The sequence below is a fragment of the Cupressus sempervirens genome, chromosome 6 (assembly GCF_028749045.1).
Source record: "Cupressus sempervirens isolate cs-2001-9-10 chromosome 6, ASM2874904v1, whole genome shotgun sequence".
Lineage (NCBI taxonomy): Eukaryota > Viridiplantae > Streptophyta > Pinopsida > Cupressales > Cupressaceae > Cupressus > Cupressus sempervirens.
Window position 1 is genome coordinate 36,177,777 of NC_143123.1, and position 12,093 is coordinate 36,189,869.

At 32.0% G+C, this 12,093-nt stretch overlaps 1 protein-coding gene across 2 annotated transcripts; it reads left to right on the forward strand.

Moving 5' to 3' along the window:
- Positions 1–3,779: 3,779 nt before the first annotated feature.
- On the forward strand, positions 3,780–7,196 carry LOC149550967 (ethylene-responsive transcription factor 1A-like). Of its 2 annotated transcripts, XM_089786519.1 has the most exons (3): positions 3,780–4,980; positions 6,519–6,550; positions 6,770–7,196. In XM_089786519.1, the coding sequence occupies exons 1-2, from the start codon at positions 4,487–4,489 to the stop codon at positions 6,526–6,528; spliced, it is 504 nt and encodes a 167-aa protein (XP_089642645.1). In that variant the 5' UTR covers positions 3,780–4,486; the 3' UTR covers positions 6,529–6,550; positions 6,770–7,196. The 2 variants fall into 2 exon arrangements, with proteins under 2 accessions (XP_089642645.1, XP_089642646.1); XM_089786520.1 differs by lacking the exon at positions 6,519–6,550.
- Positions 7,197–12,093: the final 4,897 nt, after the last annotated feature.

Consider the following 12,093-nt stretch of genomic DNA (forward strand, 5'->3'; position numbering starts at 1 on the left):
ATATTGGAAGAATTTGATGACTCCACATAGGCTTTGAAGGATAGGCCGAGGAAAGTAGAAGAAGGGTATGAAAAGTAGAAAAGAGAAATTCGATCCTTATGTCAGTACATCAATTACTTGCTTCATCGAGTAAGAGAGGAAGGTCCATCATTTGTCCCTCCAATGGGTGTTTCCAGTGAAGTGGTAGGTGATATTGACAGAATCAAGCACATTGCTCAGGGTGCAAAGATTTGGATCGAAGGAATTCAAGAGGTAGCCTTCAAACATGCAGAAGAATTAGTGCAAATGCACAATAGGGCATTGGCTGCAATCTCTAGGATCCAGTGCATGGAGGAATCATGGGTGGATGAGCATATTTACCAAGAAGAGGTAATTGCCGACATTCAGAATCTAATGGATACCCCAATGCAAGAATTGATTGATGGTTGAGTTATCAGCGAGGGGGATGTCTATGATTTTATTCGATGGTAAAGTGTAGTGATCATGGCTAAGCAAATTTTTGAAAGCTTTACCAGGGAATCCAGTCGATGGAAAAAGATTGTTGATAACATCAAGCAAGGAATATCAAATGCAGTTGCATCCTTGTTATCACAAAGATTGGGGGAAGAAGAAATGAGAACTGATAATCTGAAAGTCAAGTTAGAGGAATTCTTTCAGCTAAATGTATATGTAAGAGTTGATTTTGAAAAGTTCTTCATCTTCTCAAATACAATGCACATTGCTAAGGACTTACTACCAGATTGGGATGAAATCTTGGAAAAAGAAGAAAGAGGAATTGCAGTTATAGAATTCAAGCAAGAATCTTCACCAAGCATCAATACAGAGGAGTTGAAAATAGTGGTAGATCGATTTTGATTTTTCAGGCAAAAAAATCAAGGATAGATGCATTAAATGCATAGTGGGTGTGCATAGGGATCATTTATTACACCCCACTCCTTCTTAAATGAGCATACATAGTGGGCATTTATTACCCACTATAGCAGTGGATTCCTTATGGCATTAATGTAGATTCCTTTCCATTGTCCTAACCCTAGTTAGGGCTGATGTGGCACAATCTTGGCCATCGATTATTGTGATCATCAATCAAGGCCCTATATAAAGGCCTCATTTCTCATTTGTAAGAGGAGATTTTTATGAGATTGTTGCTATGAACTGCTAAGATAATAAAGTTTTCATTGGAGTTTGGTGAATACTTGATGTGTCTTAGTGCTAGCTTGTTCTCCTAAATTTCTTCATTTAGATTAAGTTTAGCATAGTCAATGTGTGGTGATTACAATGAAGAATATGATGGTGTATTGATGAGTTCCTTTGGTTCATACTTTTGACATTTTAGTGATTCTATCTCATTGTGTAAAGTTAGCTTGAACCCCTTTCATGCATATGCTCAACTTCTATCATTCGTATATGTTGTTCTTTATGATGGTGTATGTGGTGATATGAAAATCTCTGGCACAACCCTTGAATATTGCACCGATTCACGCATAGCTGTAATATAACTTGGCAAAGTAGAATTCAATAAATTGAGGAATTTGTCCACTAGAATACTATTTGTTGTTATCACTACCCTGAGAATTAGAATAGAATTCCTAAACCCTATCTTATTGAATTTTTGCATATTTTGTGAAAACTCCAAAAAGTACTTCATTGCAAAACCTTAAGATAGCTCCCACATCTAGTATGGCTTGAAATGAATATGAATAAACACGTAAGGCCCCTTGTGATCATCAGCAAATCACATCAACCACCAATTTTATCCACAGTCAAGACCTGGCATTAAAAGAACCTTGAAGTCATTGTATGATCTTCTAGCAATCTTAGCATACACAAGACTTTATTCAAGAGAGGATAAGTTATTTCGATATTTTGTTCTACTGTTTGGCGGGTCATAAAACACACATCAACATGACTTATGACAAATAGATATCAAAGAATGAAAGGGGACGCAAAAAAACCTACACCAGCAGTAAATTTTTTAGCATTGACCTTTCCCCACACACATAAAAGTAGAGATTAAAGGAGGACAATCCGCTCGTAAATCGCACAAACAAACATTGTCATCATCAAGAATAGACGCGGTGACCTCCCAAAATCTTCAAGCATCGTAGAATACTCCCAATAGAAGTCAAAAAAGGCCACAGAGCAGCTAATAGGCATCTGTGCAACAATGCTTCCATCTAAGTCATCCTCATTGGACTCTCCCCCATCTTCAAAACAAGCAGAAAACATAGTAGTCCTTTTCCTGTTGCTCATCCCAATATTCTAGAATTATATGGTAGTTACATTGAGTTATATTGTTGAATCACCTTTGAGACAAACATTCTAACAATTTAGAAGGTGAGCCTAGCATAAACCATGATAGGCCTTTATGGCTTAAGCTAGGTGGTTGGTCTGAAAACCAAAGCGGAGTGCCACAGTTGAAGGAAACTACCATTCTCATCCCTTATCACTCCCCGACACTCAAATAGCCCAAGATTACCCTTGGCCGCCTCATAAAAATTTAACATTGACAGAACCATGAGGAAGAGTCCAAGAAACTCCTTCCCTAATATCCTTAATAGGTGTTAAAGCATTAGGATGTCAAATTTAATTTTACATGAAGTAGCTACCCTATAATTGTAATCTTGGCATATTTGTTTCTCCTTAGCCACAAAGTTGGCTTTGAATTCTTTTCGAAAGACAATATTTGTTGAAAGGAGAGTTGCTCTAAAGATTCTATTATTATGTTCCTTCTAAATCCGAAAAGATAAATTGGGAAATATAGTACTAGAGAAAGTACTTTAAGGCCTGATTGTTAGAAGGGATTTTTCATTAAGTGTACAAATGTAAAACAGATTCGCCGGAAAACCCAACTGAAATTCCAGAGCACAAAACAGAACCTGATGGGAGAAAGAAAATGTCAGAGGTAGTCTCTGCATCAGTAAGACATAGATAACACATATTGGATAAATAGAAAGCTCTCTTACACATATTCCACGCAGTGAGGAATTTATTTTAGAGAATTTTCATCCAGACAAAATATTTATTTTAGGTGTCACTAATTTCATCTACAATTTTTTATTTTATTTGAAGCATGACATCTTCTCCTAAATATTTACAGGCATTATGTTGAACAAATAAAAGCGTAATTTGAAAGAAAGTAATAACATGTTTGACTTAATGGGGTTAAATTTTACATTTTCATAATTAAAATATAGTTCAATTTATTTCAAAATTAAGCCCATCGTATTTTTAAAATACTATTGCAATACTTGTGTATACCAAATTCATTGTAAAGTAAAAGAATAATAGACATAGCTTTTGAACAATTTAAATATTGTAATGAGATGTTATTGTTCAAGGTATGATAGCTTGGTTAAATTTAAATAAATTAATTAGCAAAAAAAAATGTTCATATTATATGATATTATTGCACCCCTTTCAACTCAATTAAGTTTTAAATCATTAAATAAAAGGAGTGTGTTTCTAGTATCTTTATATAAATTAAAGGTGTCAACTCACCTCTCAATCAACTGTTCAAATCATATTTATAATAGGAATAGGTGCTAAAAAAATAATAAACTATTTAAAATTTATACAAATTATTAACATTTTGTTTATATTTTATCCATATCTAAATAGTAAATGATATTTTTCTTTTATGAAAATATCTTAACATGATGTAAGAGGTACACCCTTTATATGCATCTATTAGTGGGGTTTTACAAGTTGACCTTTTAAAAATATTTTAAATCAGCATGTCAAGAGTTCAAACCTTTTTCTACGGTATCTATTGATAAATATTAAAGTAAATGAATCTAAGTCTCTAATATCTTCAACTCTTATTTTTTTAGATACTCTTTACAATTTGCAAAAACTATATTCTTTACAAATTTTAATACTCAAATAAACAGTACGTACATAAATAACAAAAAATTAAGTTAAATGATATTTTCAGATATAAGGTGTATGACTCCAACCCTTTCACATCTACGTCACAGTCAATGTCGAAAACTTTCCAAAGATACCCAAAGAGGCCTTCCACCGACATAGCTGCATCACAAACAAATGAAGGAGGGAAACCCATCGAAATTTTTTAAGAATGGCCCGGAATAGCTCTTAGCGTGCTTTCATTTCAACAAAACACAATTCGAAAGCAATCTTAGGTATCACCACTTTCCTCTGTCATTTCAACAAGTAGAGTTTTTAGCCCTCCTTTGAAACCCTTCTCAACCCTTCTTCCATTTCAAGCAGCCACCACCGCCACCTCGAGTGACCAAAACCCAGTTTTCTAGAATGACAACTGAGGAATATAATGCAGCTCCGCAGCAGATCACACTCTATTTGCTGAAAATTTGAAAAGAATCATTCGCATTTTGATTAGAACTTTGATTCAATTTTTGAAGGTGAGTTATTATCATACACTAAAAAATTTGTGACCTTCAAATTTTTGCACCAAATTCAACACTTGTAAACTCCAACAAATTCATTCTTAACCAAGTTTTCTACGATGACAACTGAGGAATTCAATACAGCTCTCCAACGGATCTCACTCTATTTGTTGGGCGATTCATCCCCACCAACTTCACCCTCTGCTCAAATTAACACAGATTTCAAAGAAGCCATAACTTCATCAGTCGGTGGAGAACATATGACTCATGAGAATGTAGAAAAAAGCGGCATAATAAGAGAGACTGCAAAAGAGAAGCATTACATAGGAGTGCGGCGCCGCCCTTGGGGGAAATATGCGGCGGAGATAAGGGATTCCTCAAAGCATGGGGTTCGAGTTTGGCTTGGCACTTTTGAGACTGCAGAGGCGGCTGCAATTGCATATGACTCTGCCGCTTTCAGAATGAGAGGATCCAGAGCTCTGCTCAATTTCCCACTCAATGCTTCATCCTACGCTCACTTGGGATCGGGATGTGATAACATGGACTCCAAAAAGAGAGATCTACAGGGAAAAGAAGTGGATGTAGAACGGCAGCAGGCAACAAAGATCAAGAGGTACGCAAAGTAGCATAATTTTGCTTAAAATCTAAGAAGTTTTATACGTACTTTGATTAGAACTTTGATTAACTCTTTAAGGTAAGTTATTATCAAACCCTAAAAAAATTTAACCTTCAAAATTTTGCCCGAGTTTTCTCTTTTGTTGTTCATATGTTCTCAAAGTAAGTTTTATGCTATGGATATCTGTATTTTGTCAGGTTTTTTTTCATCCTACCTGCAGATCATAAGATTTAATGGTTTTCTCTCTCTTTCTATACACAGATTTGATTAGAAGTTCAAGTTAAAAATTTGTAAATCTCAACATTTATCTGAACTATTTGTTTTGTTTAGTTGTTCAGATGTTCTAAATCTAGGTTTTATAATACGGTTACCTGAATTTTATTTCCTATTTCACTGCATAGATTTGATTAGAATTTAGATTCAGTATTTTAAGGTGAGTTTACTAAACCCTAAAAACTTATAAACCTTGAAATTTTGTCAGATATTTTTCTTTCCTTATTCAGTTTTTGGTTTTTTAAATCTAGGTTTTATAGTATGGTCATCCGTATTTTATCAGATATTCTTTGCATCCGTCGATAAATGGAAGGATTTAAAGATTATCTAAGATTTTCTCTCTTTCACTGCACAGATTTAATTAGAATTTTGATTCATTGTTTTAAGATGAGTTTATTAAACATTAAAATTAACCAGAAATTTTTACTTTAGTGGTGTAGGTTTTATCAGATATTATTTGCATCCTCTCAATAAATTATAAGATTTGAAGATTTTATATATCTTTTTCTGCACAGGTTTGATGTTTTAAGGTGACCTATTATTAAATCTTAAATCAATTGTAAACTTTAAAATTTGCGTGAGTTTTTAATTTTGTTGCTCATATGTTTAAAATGTAGGTTTTAATTTTGTCCAGATGTTAGAAATTTAGGTTTTACAGTATAGTTATCTGTCAATAAAATAGAGGATTTTTTTTTCTGCCCAGATTTGATTCGAAATAAGATTATCAGACATTCTTTGCATCCTATTTCACCGCACGGATTTGACTAGAAATTAGATTCAGGTGACTTTATTAAACCTTTAAAAGTTAAAAAACCTTACAATTGGCCACATATTTTTATTTGCTTGTTCAGTTTAGGTTTTATAATATGGTCATTTTAATTCTATGAGAAATATTCTTTGCATAGATTAAAAGCTTTAAAGATTTTCTATCTTTTTCTTCATACATTTGAGTAGAATTTTGATTCAGTGTTTTAAGATGAGTTTATTAAACTTAGCAGATGTTGTAAACTAAATTAGCCAGTGTTTTTTAATTTTATTGTTCAGAGTAGGTTATCTCTATTTTATCATATAGTTTTTGCATCCTGTCAATAAATTAAAAGATAATTTTTTTTTATCTCTTTCTCTGCACAGATTGGATTAGAATTATGATTCAATGTTTGAAGTGAGCTATTATTAAGTCCTAAACTTTAGCTGAGTTCTTAATGTTTTGCAGTATGGTTATCGGTGAATAAATTAAAATGTTTCTTTTTTCCTTTGCCCAGATTTGAGTAGAGATTCGATTCAATGTTTTAAGGTAAGCTATTATTAAACCTTGAAAGATTTGTAAATCATAAAATTCGACAGAGATTTTAACTAATAATTTTAAAAGCTTCAATGATTTCCTACCGGCCTCTTTGCACAGTTTTCTTCTTGCTTTTGTAAATTAGGTTAACCATAAACTTTGTGCTTATATTTTCTGCATCTGTACATTTATCCATAGGAGTTTAACTGCCATTATTTTATGAATTTACAGACGTTAGTAAGTTGAAATTCGAGTGTCGCGCTCATCGTTGTGGTCTTAATGCGTCGGCAAGCACGTTGAATCTCACATTAATATATAACTGTCATGAAATAAAACAGACATTTCAAGTTATGGTTATGGTACAATGTCGCTCTAAGTGGTAGAAGATTCGTCCATTGTAAAGTTTACTATGTTCATACATAAGCATGTAGCTCTTCCAATTAGTCCATTGTAAAGTTTACTATGTTCATACATAAGCATGTAGCTCTTCCAATTAGGGTAGAGAATGCTCAATGGATTGGAATGCTGATCTATTTGAATGTACATAAAAGGTGCTTGATCCAATAAAATTGGAGAGTGAATGGATTTATATATATATATGGATGTAAATATTTTTAAAAATAAAAGAAATGTGGATATGTGTGCTTTTTATATTAGATATGATAATATCTTGGAGTTTTTCATCAAATATAGTTTGTAATTTTAAGTGTTTTATAAACTTTCTTTTGTCACAATTTTTTATTAGATGATGGACTTCAACATGTTTAATGTAGACATAAAGCACTTAATTGTACTTCTCAATTGGGTAATAAGACTTAGAACTTGTTTAAATACATTTGATTGACTTTATAAATACAATCTTATATGACCATTACAATTGCAATATTAGCAACAGTTCATTTTCTCTATTCATCAATAACAAGATGTAATTTATAGTTCTATCAATAAATGAGGTGAAGTTTGACAAGAGACAATAATTTTCATCTAATGATGGCATTCTTCAAAATTTCAATTCTACCACTCATCTTTGTAGACATAGTGATCAATATATTATTCAATATAGACATAATGCTCAATATATTATTCACCAATTTGCAACAATTTTTACAGTAAAAATCTTAATAGATTTAGATATGGTTTTTACAATAAGTTATACCCATTTTTTAGATTTAAAAAAGATTTTTAATATCAATGTTTCTCAATATAAATTGCACATGATGGCTTTAATTGCTTATAGTTAGTTTTTATATTTTCTAGCTAATTGTGGCATGTTATGATGGTTAAGTTGGTGAGTTATTTTTCTTGTCATTAAAATTAAATTTGTATTGGACATGAAGTCCCCCTATTTTTAGTGTGAAATACTATTTTCATAACACCTTAAGATTGAACTCAAACCAATGATAAAAACTTAATAGTGCAAAATCACTCATATTGAATAGGATTCTCCCTAGAAATTTCAAGTCTCTAAATAGTTCAATTTAATTTTAATTTTTATGGCAATTATTTGAGTTTCCGTATGAGGAACTAACAATTTGCTGTAACACTCTCCCTTCATTTCTACTACTATATACTTTATCATCCCTTTTTTGTTATATTTGATATTCACTTGTTATATTTTCTTATGTCTACCAATTGATATCTCTTATTTGAAAATCCATAGCTTTTCCCTTTATTTTCTACTAGTTATTTGATGAAATAATGTAGTGGCTTCCTTTAGGTTATAACAGACAATTATTAACTACTCAACTTGAACATTCAAATGTTTCTTTTTCTTTTTTTTTAGGTCAGTAGCCAGAGGACGTTGATCTTATTAGAGAAGAGCAAACACTTAGAAACAACACTTACTAGCCCTACTCAAGGCCATTACAATGAAGATCTAGCCAACAAGCCCCCCAGCCAAAAAAATATATAAAAAATAATCATAGTCATTTTCAAAGAGAACCCATCACTACTAATACTACTAACATTACATATTGTCACAGGTAGTCATCAAAAAACATCTTAAGGAATTTATGTTTCTCAAAATACTACTATGGCTGATACTTTTTATATTCTTATAGTTTCAGTAGTTCAGAGAAAAATAACTATGTTGTGACAACTAAAACTTGATTATAATTTTATAACTACCCCATCAAAACTAGAGTAACAATAAGGAAAATGTAAAAACAAAACAAACTAGTGATTAGACTAAGAAATTTTATCTCAATCCTTATAAAGTATGTTAAGAAACCTTTGCAATGAGAACCTATCACTACTACTACTAACATTAATATTGTCATAGGAAATCATCAAAAAAGTCTTAAAGAGTTTATGATTCTTCCTCTTAGAGTCCCAATAGTTCAGCAAAAACTATGTTGTGACAACTGAAAATTGTTCATAAGTTTATAACTAACATAAGGAAAATGGAGTTATAATAAGGGAAGCCTAGAAATAAATGAAAAATATTCATTAGAAGTAAAAACATTATTGTAATCCTTATAAATTATGCTAAGGAAACTATGTGAATCTTCAATATCCTCTTGATGTTGTTGTTCTTCATTTTATCACTTGTCTTTCCTTTTCTTATCCTATCTTTTTATCCTATCTAGGAAATCTCCAAAAAAAACCTCCTTCATAATCCAATAAACCACTTTATAGAGAAATTGAATGAAATAATTGTTGACATAAACTTTTTCATTCACTCACATAGTAGAAGAGCCTTATAGGGAGGACATTCTCTTTTAATGGTCTCATATCTAACTTTGGATGTTAGGAGAATTGATTTTTAAAAGTATAATAAGGGAAGGCATTTTTCTTCTCTTCAGGGTCATTATTAACATGGGTTTAGGAGTTACACACCATATTTACCTTATTCTCCAACTCATTCAACTTCAAAATTATCTTCATTGCTTTTTCTTTCTATTCTTCTGTAGTATAATCATCATCTATGTTCTTAGTGTAATCATCCTCCTCATCTAGATTCTACTCCACTCCTTCTTTAGGGCCATTTCCTCCAAAATCTACCTTTCAATTTTTTTTTGAGGAGATGAGAAAAGCTTCTTTCCCCAAAACTATGAGCATGATTAGGCTTCTCAATATATTCAGTTTCCTCATCCCTATCCTCCTCATTGTCAATGTCAAAATAAGGGGTCATCCTTTTATTCTAGTACCATTTTCTCCTAGAGGGATGGGTTTAGTTGTAGAGGATTTTATTTTCTTGTTCAGGTTATAAGAGGGGTCTACTCAAGGAGGATTCCCTCCTTAGTGGTTTTGGGTTCTTTCCATCTTTTTCACAAAAGGGTTGGTCTCTTTCCCACTAGAATTGAATATTTTAGGGAGATCATTGGTCTTAATTACATCAATCTTGATAAATTTATTGGTCATTTTCCCATTTCATTTTGTTCTAGCCACGAGTAAGAAAGAAGATGATTTTGACATGGAGATTTTTCAAAATTGTTTTCGTAGAAGGAATAGATTAGCCTTGATGGGGAAAAAGTGAGGAACCCTTACATATGCTACTTCTTAAGGCTTGGCAGAGGAAAAAAGAAATATTAACCCTATGGCCATTTCTTAAGTGAATAGAGATATGAAAATTAAACCTATGGAAGGCGGTATATTAACCTTCAAGAGTGAAGTACTTCATAAAAAAAAGAGAAAAAAAAGATTATATAAATGGGGTAAAGAAAGAACATCATGTTCATTTTCATTGGACACAACAACCAAATTTTTTCTTTTCTAAGCAAGCTTCATGCAAAGATTACACTATAAAGATCTTCTTATCACTTACACCACCCTCTACTTTTAAGCTTGTAGCTTTAGCTACCAACTTCGGTTCACACAAAAAATTATGCTCCCAATGGTAATGTTACTTTTTTTCCAAGAGTCATACAAATTTATGACTAAAGTAGTATTCTAACCTATCATTGCATAGTGTATCATGGTGAAATTGAGGTCAATGAATTTTAAAATATAACCTATACGAGATGAATTCATTGAATAACAACTTCAATAGTAACATTAAAAATACAAGAGAATGATGGGTTTCCAAATATAACTCAAGTTAGATTAGCAATATCCAAGGGTATAAAGTGATGTCAATCCTTAACCCATATTACATCAAGGAAGTACACAAGAAATTCCTCTTTCATGCAATGTAAAGTTTGATCAAAGATATGTAAATATAAATCTAAAATTGGACTAGTTTTATAAATAAGAGGTGTAAAATAGGTCTTAGTGTTAAACATATAGAATCAGCCCAATAAAGATATGGAAATAGGTATTGACTAAAATGAAATGAATAATGAAGTACTCACATTGAATGTGTGAAGGATTATGTTTTTTTGTAGTCTCTTTCTATTAATTAAAAATATAAAGTTACATATTAAAAAAGGGAGGTCGAGGGATATTAGATCATCCCACAAGAGTCTCTCAATTCTAAGGTTGGAAGCATAACTATCAACTATTCATCAAAATAAATATTTTTGAAAGCCCTTAGGCTACAAGAGAAGTGTCACTCGAGGGAGGAGGATCATGCTTATCATCATAGTATTCTTTTTTACTCCAATGTCTTTTTTTTCAAATTAGAAATAAATATATCTTCAATACATGATCAGGTAGAGGATAAGATATTTGTGAATAGCAATTTTTTTATCTACCAATAAAGTCACTAACCATTTATTTAATATTTTCCTTACAATGCATTAAATCAGTCAAAGAAGTTTGAGGACCAAAATTGTCTTGAAATTTTTGAATGAGAACATTGGAAAGAATTTGAAAGGAATTGACATAATAAGTGGGTCAAGAGAAATACCAATCCAAAGCTTTATCTCTAAGAGTAAACCTAGAAAACTTAGCCATGACCCTATAGTCATGAGAAAAATCAATGGATATAGTTTGGAAATTCCTAACATGAGTCACAAGATCATCCCTACCATCATAAGTCTCAAGATTAGGTATCTCAACATGTTGTGGGATAAAATAATGGAGGATGTCTAAGAAAAATGGATTAGTAATGAACACGTAGGGATAGTGTACTTAGACTCAGTGAATTGAGATACACTTTGATGTAAAGTGGTGATGGTTTCAGCCAACCTACTAATGATGGAATTTGAAGATGAAATAATAGGCATGCACATTTTAGATTTGTTAGAAAATTCGTAAACTGGAAGGAATGTGCAAAGATGTTGATGTAGGGTTGGAAGGAATAGGAAGAGGATTGAAATATGTAAAACGAATGGCATTGTATGAAGGTAATAAAGAAGGTATGTAGCTAGGAGGAATACTTGAAGGAAGTAAAATATTAGGAAGACCAAAACTTAAAGGATTATACAATTTTGTAGAAGTTTTCACGAGAAGGGACACCTAAGCAGTAATGCTAGGAAGAGTAGTGGAAATAGAAATGGAAGGTTCAAAGGTTGCGGAAGGGGGAGTATATCCTAACTCTTGAGAGTATTTTGTCAAAGTCTTAGAATGAGTGTTAATTAGGTGATATATATACCACACAAAATTGAGATGTTATTATCATTATAACTAAGAATCTTCTTAATATCCTCAATAGAGGCTACACTGTCAATATT